This window comes from Artemia sp. Qi Xiang Cuo, chromosome 3 (genome assembly GCF_049724085.1).
Source record: "Artemia sp. Qi Xiang Cuo chromosome 3, ASM4972408v1, whole genome shotgun sequence".
In the NCBI taxonomy this organism is placed as follows: Eukaryota; Metazoa; Arthropoda; class Branchiopoda; order Anostraca; family Artemiidae; genus Artemia; species Artemia sp. Qi Xiang Cuo.
This window is the reverse complement of record NC_142796.1, coordinates 69717630-69737711: the sequence shown is the minus strand read 5'-3', so window position 1 is coordinate 69737711 and position 20082 is coordinate 69717630. Positions and strand designations below refer to the sequence as shown.

The 20082-nt window shown below is 36.1% G+C and overlaps 2 protein-coding genes across 2 annotated transcripts in view; one reads left to right on the top strand and one right to left on the bottom strand.

Moving 5' to 3' along the window:
- Positions 1–18426, top strand: part of LOC148954477 (uncharacterized) — a 26970-nt gene extending 8544 nt beyond the window's left edge. The window contains exons 2-4 of the mRNA XM_089087249.1: positions 2911–3149; positions 14606–14820; positions 18255–18426. Of these exons, the coding sequence (XP_088943375.1) occupies positions 2911–3149; positions 14606–14820; positions 18255–18394 (594 nt within the window). The 3' untranslated portion in view covers positions 18395–18426. The remainder of the gene's footprint in view (positions 1–2910; positions 3150–14605; positions 14821–18254) is intronic.
- Positions 1–20082, bottom strand: part of LOC148954476 (uncharacterized) — a 641124-nt gene that overhangs the window by 429614 nt on the left and 191428 nt on the right. The window lies entirely within an intron of this gene.

The window sequence follows — 20082 nt, the reverse complement described above, 5'->3', positions numbered from 1 at the left end:
CTTCCCCCTCTGTGTTTACGAACGCAGCTTCCAGGCTCAATAGAAAAAGGGTATTTCCTTAAAAGTCTTTCAATAATACCTCTTAATATGGTTTAAATATACCACTAATATTAGGTCATCCTTGGGAGGGGGGGGTCTTGGTCATATGGTGATGGATGGGGGTGATGGCATATGATGACGGATTGAGGTTATGCCATGACAGCGTGTTTTGTGGGCGTATAATGATAGGCTTGGGTTGCAAAAACTTGTCCGGGATTTTATAGCATAATTTTATTAGGAAATGCCTGAAAGATGTCTTGGGGGGGATGTAGCAATATCAGGGGGGTGTTTAATATCATCCATAATTTACCAATGTGGTATGTATTGCCATTGACTAGTATACTCTAAAGCTTAAAGATAAGGTGGGAGGTGTTGAATGAATTCTTCACTAGAGGGGGAGTGAAATCTAACAAAACTCAATGAAACGGTGCATTTCGTTAAAATTCTTTCTATAATACTTCTTAATATGGTTTAAATGTATTACTAATATCAGGTCACCCAGGGGGTAGGGGGTGTCACATGCGTGAAATGCCATGGCAGTGTGGAGTATTTTGTGGGGTCTAATGCTTGCCTTAGGTTGCAAAAAACTGGAATCACGGGATATAAAGACATAATTTTAATATGAAATGCCTGAAAAAAGTCTTGGGGGAGATGATGTCTTGTCAGGGTTGGAGGGGGGGGGTAATGTAATGTCATTGTGGGGGTAAATTATAGCTTAAAAGTTAGGGTAGGAGACATTAGGGAATTTTTCCCGTGGAAGAGGTGAAAATCTAACAGGTATTCAAAGAAATGGATATTTTCCTTAAAACCTCTTAGTATTTCTTTAATTTACATCTAATATCAACCTTATTCTTCCGGTATTGCATGCTGGAGGGGGGGGGCGGTATTGTCGCGATAGTGTGAAATCTAATAACCAACGTAATGAAACAATACATTTTCGCTTTATCGTTATTAATATCTTGAGAGCAAATGTCTCCTGGGGTGTATCAAATTGGGAGAGTAACGCATCATTCTAACGAGTGCCAAAAAATGGGGGATCTTAGCTGTCATGCAATAGTTTATTTTTAGACTATGGTTCCAGAAACAAAATACCGTGAATGGTTTCATGGACGACTTGTTTGGGGCGCTGTACCATTGGAAGGGAATGACCTTTTGAGTCCTGGCGGGGTCAAGAACTATAGAAAAAGAAAAAATATGAAAGGTGTTTCGAGCGAAAAAATAAAACGTCGAAAAAAGAAAATATCATGGGGCTTTTGGACGAAAAATGTCAAAATGGTATTATCAGGCAGTGATGGATGTGCTGTCCTTCGTAAAATGCGCTGACCTTATATAAAGTATGTACCGCCAATCAGTTAATGAAAAAAACGCTTTGGGGGTTTTGGGCGAAAAAAGTATTATGTGATAGTGTTGCACAATAAATACGTAAGGTGTGAGCTGTCATACGTTACAAGTGGAGATTCCCCCATGGGTTCCTGACGGAAAGTACATATATGTCCGTTTGTAACGGGGTAAGTCGTATGACGTAATTGGAGTCCAGAGATGCGTGTCACGGAATCTTGGCAACTGTGCTCCCTTTAATAGAACTGATAGCTGCATTGCGTAGGTGTGACGGCTTGAGGGGTTGATAACTTCTCTTATCTGACCCTTTAAAGGCGAGGATGTGTCACGTGGTGTAACATGTGCTTGAAATGGGGGTGTGTACCTTGACGTCAGAGGACTCTCACAGAAAAACAAAGGGGTGTGTCACAGAAAAACACCTGACCTAACCCGACCATTTAATTCTTGCCAAGGACATTGAACTCTTGCCAAAAATTGGAATATCGCCAACTAGAAACAGGTGTGAGGGCTAGGAACAGCTGATCGCATTGCACAGGTGCGAGGGTGTGACGTCAGAGGGCATGTTGTAGAAATTCAATGCAAAGGTGAGGGCATTTGGCAGAAAAACAAAGGTGATGTATCATAGAAAACACCTGACCTAACCAAACCATTGAACTCTTGCCAAAAATGGGAATCTTGTTATTGAAGTCTCGCCAAGGACATTGAACTCTTGCCAAAAATGGGAATCTTGGCAGGGGTGGGAATCTTGCCAAGGCTGTCACAGAATCCAGTGAGGGGGTGTCATGGGAATTTTGCCAAGCACCTGGCCGCCAAATGAGGAAATCACCGTTAAACATTTCTTCTTGAGCTGTTGAACAATCGGAAGGAAAGAGTAGAGCGTCACAAAACCAATGGAGTGGCTACTACTGCTATCATTGTGTACTCTATAGTGGTTAACCCGTCAAAAACAGGTTTTTCGTGAGTGGTTTACTTGTAAATGCCTATATAATGCCCTAGTACCTTATTATATTAAGCGAGAATAGTTACTATTCCTGATTCAGTGTCAGATGGCAATTTTTTATCACTAGGTAGTTTTTTTGAAAACTCATTTTTCAACTTTTGATTACTAAGGGCTGTGGTTCGCTCTTTACTAGGTTGCAGCTGCCGCTGCAACCATGATTTACACCATATCCCCAAGGACAGGGTGATTGTTATTTTTGGGTTCTGATCATTGATTTGGCAGATTTAAAATAATTAGACTCAGTATAATGTATTATACTGCTTTTTCTCCTTATTATATAGCAGTATAACACTATTGTCGCAATAAACATAGTCTACTCTTAGCGTTTTTACACGACCAGGAAGTTTTGTTCTTTTCAAAGAAGATATGGTACATTTCTGGCAAAGAGACATATTCTTTGAGTTTTTTATTTTCCTTGCTAATTACCACCTCCCCCTCCACATTTCTTGGAGCCCAAATTTAGGATAGCCAGTAAGAATTTGACGGTAAACTGAAAAGAAAACTTGTATTACTTATCCTTACTCCTTGCCTAGGTACTAACAATCGTTGAATTGTCATATGGTTATACACATCCGCCTGGTCACCATCAGGCTCCACAGAGACCGAGACCACAAGGACACAAAAGACAATCAATTCCTATAAGCAACAGCAAGCAAGATGTTACAACAGTCTTCGGAAGGTTCAAAAGAGGGAATACAAATAGTTCTGAGATCGAGTTTGACGCTTATTCTCCGGCTACTATTCAAGCTGAAAAACTTCCTTTTATTAAGATGTAAGCATTTGTTTAATGTTAAATTACCCATACCAAAAAACCTGTATGCTGGGAGGGGGATGTGGGGTTTGACCCCCCTCCCTCTCGAAATTTTGTCTGACTCATGAAAACGTAACAAAAGTGAATACAAACAAATTTTTTATACGTGTCTAATACAGTTTTTTAGTGTACCCCCCCCCCCCTCGAACAAAAATATTGGATAAGCCTTTGCCTACTGTAAATTTTTTTTCGTAGGCTATGTAATTTTTTTAAGTGGTAGGTTCTACCTAAAAATAAGATTTTAATCAGCAATAACAGGCGTTTTCCCAGACAAATAAGATTCTTGAAACAACATTTAAAAATAAAATATCATTGGAACAGAGAAGTTTATAAAACTGGATCGCCAAATGGCAAACCGTGGAGGCATAAAGTTTAAGAACCCAGCCCGTGACGGGGCAAAGCCTACAATCCAAGTCCATAACCTTTCTTTATTAGCTTAGATCTCGAATTTACAAACCAGATTATGAACTCATGATCCAGATGGTATTTTTCACCATTTGGACTATGATAAAACGGTAAACTTACAGATCAAAGTGCGATTTTAAAATTCATTTTGTCCGTGGAAAGGGCCTAAGATCTCGATTCAGGCACAATCGCAGGGTGGGGCTGTTTAGAGTTACTCCCCCAGTGGCGTCAATTTATGAAAACTTTGGAAGAGGAGGGGCAAAATATATTTTTAAAAATATCACGAGGAAGGGTAAAAGGAAAATACCCCCCAAAAAGGAATCTTTTGAAGTATAGGTAGGGGAAGGTAAAAATTATAGGGGTTACATTCTCCTCCTGTCTTCATTCCCTAATTGACACTACTGCTCTCCTCACGCCTAGGAAAAGTCAAGAAATTCAAGATTTTGCCATATGTCTAATGTTTTTTATGTAATTTTTGCGGGCTTTCAAAGTACAATCTTAATTCAAACCCTCGTCAAACTATCATCTCCGGGCGTACCCCCTCCACCCCAAAAAAATCCAATTTTTCTCGAATTTCTTGACACTCTTATAGAAATTATGTGAATATACATAATAGAAATAAGATATAAAAAAATGAGATATAATAGAAATACATAATAGAAAAAATGTGAATATAACAGAAATATATATAATAGAAATCTTATAGAAATGAGAATATGTCAAATACGTTTTTACTACCCCATCCCCTGGAAAAAAACCTACACTTTAAATGGATACCTCGTATCTGTAAGTCTTTAATTAGGAGCCACAGACAAAAGGTATATGATTCTGATATAGTACTAATAAACCAACTGATTATGCTTCCTTATGCTTTTAAGATTATCAAACAGTTCGTGGTAACGAACTGTAAGTAAGGAGCGACCCGGCTCAATGGTAACCGAAACTCTAAAAAACGGCATTTGATACCAATAGATACATCAAAAGAATAAAATTTTAATTCTGATTTCAAATATATAAGTTTCATTAAGTTTAATCTTACCCATCAAAAGTTACGTGCCTGAGAAAATTTGGCTGATTTTCGAAAAAAGGGGGAAAGACCCCCTAACAGTTATAGAACCTTAATGAAAATCACACCATCATATTCAGCGTATCAGAGAACCCTACTGTAGAGGTTTCAAGCTCCTATCTACAAAAATGTGGAATTTTCCATTTTTTGCCAGAATAAAGATCACGGATGCTTTTTTTTTTTTTTGTTTGTTTGTTTTTTTTGTTTTTTTGTTTTTTTTTTCTAGGGGTGATCATATCCACCCAGTGGTCCTAGAATATAGTGGGAGAGCTCATTCGAACCTAAATTTAAAGTTATAGTGCCCTTTTTTAAGTGACCAAAAAAAATTGAGGGCAACTAGGACCCCTACCACGCTCATTTTTTTCCCAGATTTATACGATCAACATTGTGAGACAACCATTTTGTTCAGCATGGTCAAAAATATGATAAAAATGTCTTTTAGAATGACTTGATCCCCCAAAGACCCCAGGGGGAGGGCTGAAAGTTATGAACTTTACTCAATGTTAACATTTAGTCTTGGTTATTGGGAAGTATACAGACTTTTTCAGAGGAGATTTTTTCTGGTAGGTGGGGGAAGGAGAGGGTCGGGGGCTATATGGAAGGATCTTTCCATGAAGGAAGTTTTCATGGGGGAAGGGACATTGCTATGAAGGGGGCGCCGGATTTCCCAGCATTATTAAAGAAAAAGATCAGGAATTAAATAAAAAAAAACAAGTTTTTCAACTGATCAACTGATTGTGATTAAGAGGTCATTTTTAAAGAACTGGAAAAAAAAATTTGAACTATAGTTTAAAGAGCAGGGTATTGACTAGGGGGCGAACCCCCTAGTATACGTGTTAAAAATTTATGAATATAGAAGTTCGTTACGTAAGTTAATTCTAAGTTACGTATATTTATTACTAATAAAAACGTTCATAAATAAAATTAAACAAGTTTCGAGAAAGCCATTTAACCAAATATAATATGCAAATTTTGTTTTAATTATTCGTGTACGGTGAGCCAAAATCAAAACCTGGATTAATTCAAAAACGTTCAAAAATTAAATAAAAAAAACAACTTTTTTTTAACTGAAAGTAAGGAGCGACATTAAAACTTAAAAGGAGCAGAAATTATTCCATATATGAAAGAGGCTATCCCCTCTTCAACGCCTCGCTCTTTACGCTAAAGTTTGACTTTCTCATAACTCTATTTTTTTAAACAATAAAAAAACTTTAGCGTAAAGAGCGAGGCGTTGAGGAGGGGACAGCCCCCTTCATATACGGAATAATTTCTGTTCGTTTTAAGTTTTAATGTCGTTCCTTACTTTCAGTTAAAAAAACTTGTTTTTTTTATTTAATAAGAAACTAGCGCTTTACTGAAAATACAAAAGTCAAGTATAAAAAACAGAAATATTGATTTGGGAGTAAAAAATGAATATGTAGCCTGACGACAATAATCGAATCTATAAAGCTTTTCATAGTCTTACAACAGTTGTGACATCAGTAACTTTCAGTATACAATTGAAATTATCTTAAAAATATAAGCATAAAATTAGATATTTTTTAATCAACGCGAAGTAATTGAACAGCATACAGAGATATAGGATTGACTTATCAGGTAGCATTTTAGTCTCGCCAGCTATAATACCGATAGTGAGTAATATACGGTCTTAAATTGTAAGAAATATGCTTTAGTATTACTTGAAATGACGATCAAATTAGACATAATATTAACTCTGGAAATCCGATCATTTCTCTTTATACAACAGTGAATTTCAAGCTATGATATAAATTCTAAAGATAGTAAATAGTCCTAATGCTATCAAGATGGTTTTACTTTGAACTTGTGTACAAACTAATTATGACATGTCCTTTTCAGAACCAAAATGATTTCAAGTCCAGTGCGGTATTAACAGAACCACACCTCCAATAATGTAATTTAATATATTGCTGTTTGTAGGACTTTTATTTCGTAACTTATTAAGGGGGCCTGGAGGAGATATTTGCGAGAAGTGCTCTTGCAAACCTCCAGTTAAGGGTTTTAGACCATAATTATTGCAATAATACCGTTTTATGCTTCCAAAATTTTCAACATAAGAAGAGGCACCAAAAGCGTTGTTCTCAGTGCTATATCTCACTTACGAATGCTAGAATTGAAAAAAAAAAGTTCGTAAATATGAGCAAAAGTTTTCAAGTGAGCTATTAAACATGACTCTAAAAAGTTCTGGTCACCCGCTAGCCCCAGCTTTTCCACTTGAGACATGGCACCAAAAGTACCGTTGTTAGTGCCATTTAGAACTTGCAGATGGTGGAATTTATAGGAAGAAAGTAGATATGAACAATATTTTTTATATGAACTATCAAAAATCTATCTAAGATGTTCTGGTAGCCCGCTAGCCTAAACCCTCGAGAAACGGCATAAAAAGTACCTTTTTTCGCGCCATATGCCACTTGCAAATGGCAGAATTACATATGAGAAAAAGCTTTTGAATGTGCTCTTAAGCATCTTCCTATGATGTTCTAGTAAAAGCTTAGTAAAAGCCACGTACATATGAGAAAAAGCTTTTGAATGAGCTCTTAAGCATCTTCCTATGATGTTCTAGTAATCCGATAGGTCTAAAACAAAGAAGGAAAAAAGACCGTTTTAACATTTTATAACTTTAATTACTATGGGTTGTAGTTCCCTCTTTACTAGGTTGCAGCTAATGCTACAATCTACAAAGATATCATTGCAAATTCTCCCCAGAAACTAGTTAACATTGAAATCTGTGAAATGTAATAGATGGTAGAGTTTTTTAGATACCTAGATAATATAAGCAATAGCTTTTAATTGAGCCAATAAAAATCTATCTAAGATGGTGTGGCAACAAGCTAGTGTTTCAGTAGCTAACTGATGAGCAGACGATTTATGAAACTTACTAAGGGGTCAGGAAGGGGGAGTGTATGGGAGAGGCTCTTGTAAACCTCCAGTTAAGGGCTCTGAAACATAACTATTACAATAGTATCTGATTTGCACTTCAGAACTTTTTCACTTAAGAAGTGGCACCAAAAGTGTTATTTTTAGTGCTATATCGCACTTAATTAATGGTAAAATTGAAAAAAAAACTCGTATATATGAGCAATAAATTTCAAATGAATCATTAAACGTCACTGTTACAAGTTCTGCTAGCCCAATAGCCCCAGCTTTTTCCACTTGAAACACGACACCAAAAGTGCCATTTTTAGTGCCATTTGGAACTTAATGATGGTGGAATATATACGAAGGACGTAGATATAACCAATATCTTTTATATGAGCTATAGAAGATTTGTCTTCTTTGTTCTGGTAGCCTGCTAGAGCCACCCCTTGAGAAATGGCAAAAAAGCCATTTAGTGTCATATGGCACTTGCAGATGACGGAGTTTATAAAAAGCATGTAGATATGAGGCATAGCTTTTGAATGAGCGATTAAGCATCTTTTTATGATGTTCTGGTAGGCCGTTAGGCCTGTTGAAAAAAAAAGAAAAAAAGGAAGACAAATCCCTTGCAAAAAAATGATTTTCCTTGTTGTTCAAGGAAGGAGACTGTAATTCCCTGTAGTAGGTTTTTGAATATGCTGATTCAAATGGTACAATTTTCACTTTTAGGGGTTTTAGGCTTTTTCGAAATCACTTTAGATTTTTTTTCGTTATAAACTTTTACTTTTAAGACGAAACAAAATAATAGTCACCATTCCTGGTTCATTGCCTGACGGTGATTATTTTTTTCACTAGGCAGTTTTTCAAAACGAGCTTTTTATCTTTTGGTTACTATGGGCAGTGGTTCGCTCTTTACTAGGTTGCAGCTGCCACTGCAACCATGATGTTCATTTAAGCGATTTTGCGGTAATCGACAAGTTTGGTGCCTGTGCTCGTCTGCCTTCGTTTTCTTCAAATATAATTTTATGGCTATTGCCTATTAAAAACAAGCTTATTCGGATCATTTTATCTTTAAACAATAAATTCAAGAGCACTAAAAATAGCTTATGAAATAGTCAGAAATTTGGCGGTTAGCTCTAACAAATTATTGGTTGAGTTCAAATGAATTTCTCGTTCGATTTCAATTTAATTTATTGATCGCAAAGGGGACAAAGACACTTGTACTCTCTAAATAATTGGAGTATATTTGTTGACGATAATACTGATACGACCGTTATTGGCACAATATATTGTTGTTGTTTTTTTGTTTGTTTTTTTCCATACCAGGGCGCTTCGTATCGAAGGAGTTTTCATAGAAACTTCGAAAAGGGCTCATTCGATTGGAAATTGGAGTGGTTAGTGCCCTTTTTAGTAGTCAAAAGCGATTGGAGGGCAACTAGCCCCCACCCCACGCCCATCATTCCCCCAAACACATTCAATCAAAATTTGAGATGGCCATGTTATTTTAGTGTAAATGGTTCCCAGATAGAAAATATGTTTTTGAGGAGGACACTCCCTCACAAACCTCAGGGCAAGGGTTTTAAGTTATGCCCCGGAGGTATATAAGAACAACATTGGCACAATGTCTTATTTTTTTTTCCTTTAGAGCAGGGCACTTCGTATCGAAGAAGTTGTCGTAGAAACTTCGAAAAGGGCTCATTCAATTGGAAATTGGGATGGCTTGTGCCCTTTTTAATAGTCAAAAGTGATTGGAAGGCAACTAACACCCCTTCCACGCCCACCATTTCCCGAAACACATCCAATCAAAATTTTGACATAGCCATTTTGTTCAGCGTAGTTGATTTTCACATAGAAATTATGTTTTTCAGGAGGACACTCTCCCATAGCCCTCATGGCAAAGGTTGTAAGATATGGCCTTCGGACGTATAAGGTTTTTATAGAAGGTGTTGTCGTAGAAACTTCAAAGGCTCATTCGATTCGAAATTCAAAGGGCTGGTGCCCTTTTTGATAGTCCAAAGTGATTGGAGGGCAACTAACTCTCACGCCCACCTTTTCCCCAAACTTTTCCCCAAAATCTAAATTTTGAGATAGCCATTTTATTCAACGTAGTTTTAAGTTCTGGAAAATAGGTCTTGGGGATGAAAGCCCCCCCCCCCCTCCACAGCCCTCAGGACAAGGGTTGTAAGTTATGCCCTGGGGCATATAAGGTTTTTATAGAACGCGTTGTCGTAGAAACTTCAAAAAGGGCTAATTCGATGGAAATTGAAATGGGTAGTGCCCTTTTTAATAGTCGAAAGTGATTAGAAGGCAACTAACACCCCTTCCACGCCCACCATTTCCCCAAACACATCCAATCAAAAATTTTTAGATAGCCATTTTGTTCCACGCAGTTTAAAGTTCAGGAAATTATATCTTTGAGCAGGATACTCCCCCCTCAGTCTTCAGTGCAAAGGTTATAAGTTATGCCCTGGGGGCGTATAAGGTTTTAATTGAAATCTTTGTTGTAGAAACTTGAAAAAAACTCATTTGATTGGAAGTTCAGAGAGCTAGTGCCCTTTTTAATGTTCGAAAGTTATTTGAGGGCAACAAACCCCTTCTCACGCCAACCTTTTCCCCAAACACATCCAATCAAAATTTTTAGATAACCATTTTATTCAACGTAGTTGAAAGTTTTGGAAATTAGGTCTTTATAGATGACAAACCCTCCCTTTCACAGCCCTCAGGGCAAGGGTTGTAAGTTATGCCCAGGAGCAAGTAAGGTTTTTATTGAAAGCGTTGTCGTAGAAACTTCAAAAGGGCTCATTCAATTGGAAATTGAAAGGGCTAGTGCCTTATTTAATAGTTGAAAGTGATTGAAGGGCAACTAACCCCCCTCTCACGCCCACCATTATCCCAAACACATCCAATCAAAATTTTGAGACAGCCATTTTGTTTAACGTAGTTGAAAGTTCTAGAAATTAGGTCTTTGAGGATGGATAACCCCGTCAGAGCCCTAAGTACAAGGGTTGTAAGTTATGCCCTGGTGGCATATAAGGTTTATATAGAAAGTTGTTGTAGAAATTTTAAAAAGGGCTCATTTGATTGGAAATTGAAATTGCCCTTTTTAATTGTCGAAAGTGAGTGGAGAGTAATTAAACCCCCTCTCACGCCCACCATTTCACCGAAATAATTCAATTAAAGTTTAGAGATAGCCATTTTGTTCAACGTAATTGAAAGTTCTGGAAATTATGTATTTAAGGATGACAAACCCCTCAGAGCCCCGAGGGCAAAGGTTGTAAGTAATGCCCTGGGAGCATATAAGGTATTTTATAGATAGAGTTGTCGTAAACTTCAAAAGGGTCTGATTCGACTGGAAATTGAGAGGGCTAGTGCCCTTTTTAATAGTCGAAAGTCATTGAAGGGTAACTAACCCCCTCATCACCCCAACCATTCCTCCAAACACATCCAATCAAAATTTTTATATAGCCATTTTGGTCAACGCAGTACAAAGCACTGGAAGTTAGGTCTTTGAGAAAGACAACAACCCCCCCCCCCAGCCCTCAGGGCAAGGGTTGTAAGTTGTGCCCTGGGGGGCATATAAGGTTTTTATTGAAAGTGTTGTCGTAGAAACTTCAAAAGGAGTCATTTGATTAGAAATTGAAAGGGGTAGTGCCATTTAAATAGTTGAAAGTGATTGGAGAGTGACTAACACCCCTCTCACATCCACCATTTCCCCAAACACATCCGATCACGATTTTGAGATAGCTATTTTATTTAACGTAGTTGAAAGTTCTGGAAATTATGTCTTAGAGGATGACAAACACCGTAACAGCCCTTAGGGTAATGGTTGTAATTTATGCCCTTGTGACATATAAGGTGTTTATAGAAAACGTTGTCATTTCAAAAAGGGGTCATTTGATTGGAAATCGAAAGGCCTAGCGCCCTTTTTAAAAGTACAAAGTGATTGGAAGGCTTGACGTTTTTATAGTAAAGATCGATGTGGGTATAATGTACTATTTTTATTGTTGTTGTCGTTTAGACCAGCGCACTTCGTATCGAAGGAGATGTCCTGGTAACTTCGAAAAGGGCTCATTCAACTGAAAATAGAAAGGGCTGGTGCCCTTTTTACAATTCGAAAGGGATTAGAAGGCAACTAATCCCCCTCCCACTCAAACCCTCCCATTTGCCCATTATGTTTAAAACTAAATGTTGCCTTAAGATTAAATCAAAGTACACTATGTTACACTGTTGAAATTTATAATTTCAACTATAAAGTCTTAACAGAAAAGAAAATATTTAAATTATTATTTTCTTTTTCCCTGAAAAGATTGTGTCAATATATAACGAACAGAAATCAATTAAAAAAACATTTTCCACGAAATAAGTTTGTCAAAGAAAAGTAAAGAACTTCATTAAACAGAAAATGAGCTGAAATAAAATCAAATAATCTACCAAGCGTGAAACTAATACAAATCAGCATCAATAAATAAATGAAACCCAAAACGAACAGAAATTGCAATAAATAACCAAGTCAAACTCAAAACGAGCAGAAATTAACACAAGTTGGGCTAAAAACCCTTATGCCTTCCGAAGGCCAGAACAAAATTTCCACTTTCCTGAAACAAATATAAATGATTTTACTTTTATAGCCTTAATATATTAAATAATATTAACATTTTGATTACTAAATATCAGTATATGTATATTAAACTAAAACAGTAAAACAGTGAGCTCATTTTAGTAGGGTGGCAATCCAGATTTCATTTTCTCTCGTTCTCACTAAAATTGGGTTATGGGCACCTGGGTTGTGCTCTTAGAGATCTAAAATATGAGCAGTAGTTTGCTAATTTTGGGACCCACAGGCATCAAATATCGAGATAGCAGCTTAATAATGCCTGTGGCGAAAAAAAAATCCTGCAAATTAGATTTCTGTCCAAATTTCTTTTTTATTTTGGTTCCAAGTAGTCACATCAATTCAAGAAAATGTAGGAGGGGAGAGAGCAAGGATTTTTCTCAATGTTTAAAATGAAGATACAAACAAGGTATTTTCTAAAAATTAGGATGGGGGTGTTCTCAATCTTTTCAATTAAAGAAAAATAAAGATACAGAAAAGCTCTGTTTCAAAATATAGGGGGAGGGAACAATTTTAAATCCTCTTCGCTTTTACCAATTGCCACGACTATTCTGACGAGTGGCTTTGGAAATTTGTACTGCAATTTCTTCGTTTAGACCAACCACCAATACCTTGAAACAGATATTAATGTTTCATTTTTATGATTTTATATTTTTGTCTCCTAGAAGGAGGGGAGGTAGTGCATCAACGAATATTACCTCCTTGTTTTCTACCATCTGCACTAATGACTATGTTTATCCAGCAAAACTGTTTTGGGATCCAAGTAAGGATCTCATCGGTACCCAAAATAAATATTATTTATTACTTTGTTGATTTTTCTGTACATTGAAACTTGCAGGCGGCACAAAAGATTTTAGATAGTGGGAAATTTCTTGGGCACAAAAACTAGCAAGCTGTTGCCCCGAATTTAGATTCACCCAGTTCCGACTCTGCTGCTGAGGTACCGACTTTATTTTTTACCGTTTCGTCCTGTTGCATGATAACATCACCAAAGACCTTATGATTAGTAGACCAAATTATCGGTAAAAATGGACTAAAAAAGTCGCGGTGATCTAATATCCCGTGGACATAACATTTTTCCCGAATTTAGATTTACCTCGATGCGTCATCTGGGTTCTTTCTTCCTTGCTCTTGATGGACTCTTGTTGTTCTTTCTTGTAAGATCTTTATGCATATATTTGAGGCGTGTTCTGCCAACAAACAAATGGTTATCACTTAAAATAGCGTTATTAGGGACATAATACTACAATATTTTTAAATACGAAAATCCTGCTCAACGATTGCATTTGAGTGGCTTTTGCTGGCATTGAGCAATGCCAAGAAATAAGTTTAGGTTTAACTAGACATCCGCGTCAACGATTATATTATGACGTAATTTAGAGACCGATGTGACAGTTATTCAGAGCTTAATTTCTCAAAATACATATTTTCCAATTTGATAAGACTTTTCATGCTAGGAGGTAGAATTTCCAAAATGCTAATGAAATGTTTTGATCCATTTCCTTTCTAGATTTGAAGAAAATCCAAAGTTTATGATCCAGATTCCCCTCAAAGTCCCCAAATTAAAGCACATAATCAATGTAGAAGGATTTATTCTGCAGATAGCATGTGAGTTTAACAGCACCAGCAAAAATTTGACGTCAAAAATTTCACCGGCAAAAATTTGACGCCTCGGTTAACGAACTTCCCTATTACAAGGTACTAAAAGAAAGAAAAAGTAGTATCCAAGTCCCAGTGGCGTCAATTCACAAAAATTTAGTGTGCGATTTATTTTTTGGTAATCTGGGACAGAGGCGGATATATTCTTCAAAATCTAAGGGAGGCAAATTTGCATTTTCTTAAATAAAAATACCAAAAAAACATTTTGTAATAAAAACATCCCCCACCCAAAAGACGCTTTTCAAAATCCAGTCGGAAGAAGAAAAAGTGTTGTGGGGTACATGCTTTTCTACGCGTGGCGTAATTTCGTCAAAATCCTGAGAGGGGGAATAAAGTTAGAGTCAATTTTCCCAAATCAAACGAAAGTAATAATGAAAACTGCATCATATAGTACCACAAAGGCAAAGATATACTAAAGAAACATGAAACAGTTTCTCTGGATGCTTGAATTACGCAGGCTTATCTTAGTTTAGACAAGATTTTTGAACAAACTAAACTTAAGCTTAGTGGGGCAAACTTGGGTTTATGGGCAGTTGCCCCCTGTCCTATTGCAAATTACGCTCCTGCTCCCTACCTCCTCTTCCCCTGAATTGACGCCACATAAGAGTAAACCTGCTGGTATATTAGTGCACTGAATGACACCTTTGTTTAATCTACTATTAAAATTTCCTTAGTTTTATCATTCTAGCAATCACAGTTTAAGGATATACATATACATAAGGATAAACATATATATATTCTCTCTACTGTGCTAGCAATGGTCAAACGTGCAAAGAATGATTAATGTTTGTTTTGATTTAGTGTTGAGCAAAAAGACGATGGAAGCAAGCAAGCTAACAGTGAAAGACAAAATTTCATAGAACCAACGATATTATTCGATAATGAGATGCGGCAATTTGATGCTCTGATGAACAGCATTATGTTTACTTTAGACGATTTGTTGATGATTCTTGATCCAGAAGCCAGAGGAACTGTTTTTCCAAGGGATACAAACATAAAATGGTTCACAAAGCCCGGTATGTTTCTATGTTGTTTTTTCATAAATACGAAATCATCAAACAGGACATAACCATGACATGATGATTCGGTAAATGAATAACCGGCCTTGATGATTCGGTAAATGGATAGAGCTGAATCTGAGCTATGGAGTGAAAGCAAAAAAGATATAATTAAAAATGCAACAGTGCAGAAAAATAACATACCAAAACTTTCACAGGGAACACAACACCTTAAGGTAGGTTGTCCGACAGTCTGATGACATAAACCAACCCAAGCCACTTAGTTCAAGACTATAGCAGCCATCATTTTGGGCTAGTAGTTTAAGATGTTTCTAAGAGAGGTATTATTTTCTATTTAGAAATGAGTTCCATTGACTCCTTGATATATCATATATATATTGCAAAGCCACACGTTCTTTTCTTCAACAAATTTTCACACTTAAAGGTCTGTTTACTTCTCTTTTTAAAGAATTCAGAATTAAATTCAACCAAATCCACAAGTTTAGTTTTTCAGGTATCCTGTATCTAAAGATACTCCTGTATCTTTTGAGACCAAAAAAAAAAGGAAAAAAAAGTTATTAGAGAAGACAACAAAACAGATAGAAAAGCATTTTTCTACAGCCTTTATTTCAAGGGAGTGGATTCCAAATAACAAATATACAGGGTTTTGCTGGTCCAAAAAATTCTCCAAAAGGATAGGGTTACTTCCACTTTACTGAAAACTACGTAAACTAACTTAAAGGAAAAGTTTAATTTATTCAGTCATATTTTTACGTATTTTAAAGGAAAGCCTTTGAAAAAAGAGAAATAGTTGATAGAAATTTATTGCCAATAGACTAATTAAATGAAATGATTATTGGCAAATATACAAATGGAAAATATACTAATATTGATACTAATATAATAAGAATGTATAAAATAAATATATATATGCAAATTCAATGTATATAAGTATAATTAATATAGAGAAGATATATAATAAGAAAATATTGTAATAGTGAAAACTTGACGTTTGAGCAGTATTTAACTTTTGCTAATTATATTGAACTGATAAATTGTGTATAAACTTAAATATAAACAGGGTAAAACTGCTTTTTTTCAGTATAATACAAATAATATTTTAGAATAGTGGAATTAAAGGACCCTACTTAAGGCTTGGGGATAACACATAATGACAATTCTTGCATGACTCTGAAGTAAAAAACGTGATAAATCTCCAACATTTGCGAAATATTTACTTTATTTGCATTGATTGTAAACGTTTCTACTACAACATAACCTTGATGTTTCTCATCAGCGAACTCAGAAACCTTTATACACTGAATTCGGTGAACAAAAACTGTATTTGTGAATTAATTTGTGTATTTTTGTTTTGGACAGTCATACTCCAATGTTGCTGATTTACAATACTTAGCATTTAATTATTTCAATCCATTCCTTAAACACTTCCCGAATCATGACATGTCGAAAAAGGTACAACAAACCTATATTAATAATTGGTAGGTAACCAGGGAATGGACCTGAGACCCATATCCGAGATCCGTTTATTTGTAGTTGGTTGGTAAGAGGGAAATGGGTCCAAAATTTATGTATTTGTAATTTGTGAGTAAAAGGGGAATGGGTCCGAAGTCCTTGTATGGCTCTATTTTTAAGACAGTGATATATCTACGCGTCTGTCAAAGCCTTGCATGAAGCCTTTGTTTTATAAGGGGTTGCATAATTGGGCCATTGTCCATGAAAATGTACAAACCAAATGATTCTTAAGTGTGCGTTCGTTCTGACTAGAATACCTTGAAATATTTTTTTTTTAGTGAAGCCTCAGCAAACAACGATACGGGTAACATCTAGTCAATATTCAGATTTCTTAGGCAAGGCACAAGTTTTAATTTTCCATTAAAAGTTTTCCAACTTTCGGTGTCTGAACTTTCAGAACTACCGTTGGTTCAATTGTCGAAGTTCAGAACCCGAACGCGCTTAAAGTCAGCGTTTTTGGATTGATTATTTTACAGGGAAATATATGATATCAATTACTATTGTGCTTTCGTTTATAATTTTTGTAACACCATTATTGCTAGAATGAGTGGATTTATTTTCTGATGACTGAAAAAAATGAAATAATTTAAAAATGAAACAGTTTATTTTATTTCAACTTTTTTTCAATTTATTACTTTATTTACTTATTTTTATTAACTTATCTTTTATGATTATACAATTTATTTTTGTAATTTTTTTTTCTATTATTTTATTTTTACTTTATTTAAAAATATATAAAGACGAAGAACAAACAGAACAAAGCCAGGTGGACTGGTCGAAAATGATACATTTTTACAGCAGTTCGGTAAGAGCTGATACATCTTGGTAAGTCCAGATATCCACATATTGCATTTCACTTCAAAAATGGTTACAAAAGACATAATTTCAGCTATGTTGGAGTATTCACTTTTGAACACGTAAAAAAGAGCTTGATTGACCTAAAAATGGAATTTGTTTTGAGAAATGCATAGTTCCACTTTAAGAGCAAATTTGTTTTACTTTCCAGAGCGATAATTTCAGATTAATAGGAATAGAAAAAAAGCAACTTTTTATTGACTTAGAAAATAGAGCTTATACTAGGTATTCTCGACGTAGTGCCTTCAATTAGGTATTTTTTTTTTTTTTTTTACAAAACCACACTGCATTTCTATGACGAATAAATACACGATCAAATGGGGATAAGTTCAATTAATGGATAGTGAAAACAGATACAAAAGTCTGGACATTCCGATCACAGCGGTCGTTATTAGCAGAAACACTAAAGTATTAAAATTAAAACTAACATATTTATACAGAACAAAATAATAACTTCAGGGCCATTCACTAGATTTGTCTCTAAGAGTTCAAAAACCGGGTTCATCCAAAGTCTTTAGTAGTAAATTTCTTCTTAACTATTGCCAAAATTTAAGTTGAATTTCTAATGATGGGGACAAGATCTTCGTCTTCCTCTAATTTCAGAAGAATCTAAAGTCTTTAGTAGTAAATTTCTTCTTAACTATTGCCAAAATTTAAGTTGAATTTCTAATGATGGGGACAAGATCTTCGTCTTCCTCTAATTTCAGAAGGAATGTTTTTGAATTTATAGTTGTATACTTGATTGGTCGCATCTCCCTACATGTACGACTTAATGCCTTCAATTAGGTATTCACTGTCTAATAAATGGGCTTATCCCCATTTGAAAATTTATTTGTTGGGAGCTTATATTCGAGAATAGCTCAGTTGTAATTGTGATTATGCTCTTAAGTACTTTAAAGGGCGAGTGTTCAGTAGATTCTAAGCTAAACTAGTCAATGCGTCAAGCTAGAGTTGGCAATTTTTTTTTTGGGGGGGGAGGGCGGGGGGGATTAGTAAATTTTGCTTTTATTTACCTTAAGAAATTAAAACTAATATGAATTAATATTCAATAAATTCGCTTTTAGATACACCAAAAGAACACGAGGAAGAAGAAGTAGATGACATTCAGTTACAGTCGCTGAAAAAGATGGGACCTTTATCCCGAATCCTGGGAAACATTCTTGCAACAGTAATCTTTTTCGTTTTGCGGATTCTTTTTCAATAGTTTCTTTAAAATAAAATCAGGCATCAAAAAGGCCTATTGTGTATGTCACCTAGGGATACCAGTAAGTTGTGAACCACAGGGTAGGGGCTAATACCTGGTCCAACCCCTTCTCGGCTAGAAGATATATGTGAAGGAAGGACACAAGGACAGTTCCATGTTTCTTGGGGTGGGGTGCATATTTGTATCAGGTGAACAGGGGGGGGTACAATGAAATAGGTCATTATAATTTCTATATTACCGGCACAGCTAAGTTATTTCCTTGAAGAGAGGGCTAATTAATCATTTCCTGTCAAAGTTTCGCTGATTTTCTAGGGTAGATGGGGGGGGAGGGTGTAAATTTTTGAACGGACCACCGAATTATCTGATGCACTAGAGTCGTCAAACCCACTACTAATGTCAGGGTTTTGGACCCTTTTATCGATTTGAACACAAAAAGAAATTAAGGTGTTATCTCTAAGGTACCTTTTGCGCAACAATACCGTGCAATGACGAGATCGACTGGATGGCAAAACGCACTAAGCACTGATTTGACACAAAAACCAGTTCACACTCGATTTAAAAACTCATCAAGCTTGTGAATAGAAAAAGAGAAACGAAAATTTATTTGTAAAACGGCAACTCAAGCTTAAATCGGGCTATTTCAACGATTCTTAAACCATCTAAATAATGCTCCCTTTTACTACTACTACTACTAACAACTCACCGCAGCACCAAGCCACCTAAGGCCAACACAGCTACGCACGCTCCTCCTCCATCCCAATCTATTCAAAGCCTCCCTTTTTACACCCTCCCACGAAGTATCATTTCCTTTAAATCTTTCTTTATGACTTCCTCCCACCCCAGACAAGGACGACCAACTTTCTGCTTGGCCCTGGACGTTAGCCCAAAAAGAACAGTCTTCGGCAATCTGTCATCCTTCATCCACACAACGTGCCCTAGTCACCTCAACTTTTCTTTCATTATAGCCCTAGAGAGCGGTATTGAACCACATTTTTCGTATACCCTATTGTTTGAAATACGGTCAGTCAGCCGGGTACCCAGAACAATCTTTAAGCAATTTCTCTGGAAAACATCTAGCAAATCTTCATCTGCTTCTCGAAGCACCCATGCTTCAGAGCCATATTTGACTACTCTCATCACTCTAGCTTCTAATATTCTATTCTTGGTTTGCAGATTTATCTTCCTATTCTTCCAAACCTTTTTTACTTGCGAAAAAAACACCCTGAGCCTTGGCTATTCTACTTTTAACATCTTCACTGCTCCCAACATCTTTACTAACAATACTACCAAGGTAAGTGAAGCTGCCCACTTGATTAATATTTTCATTACCCAACGTAACCTTTTCATCTTCACATATTCCTAGCCTTAGTGACTTAGTCTTCTTAACATTAATTTTCAAACCTATTCTAGCACCCTGAACTCGTGAAACCTCTAAAAGTTCATTAATTTTGCTCACACTTTCCTCTAGGATGCTTAAATCATCATCATAATCTAAGTCCAGGAGACTTTTTCCTCCCCATTTGATTCCGTAGTCTCCCATTGCCTTTCCTGTGCTCCTTAATACAAAGTCCATCAAAATAATCCATATAAAGGGGGATAGAACACAACCCTGCTTAACTCCTGATTTAATATAAAAACCAGCTGCCAACTTCATTTCCTACCTTAACCACAGCAGTGTTATTCTCGTA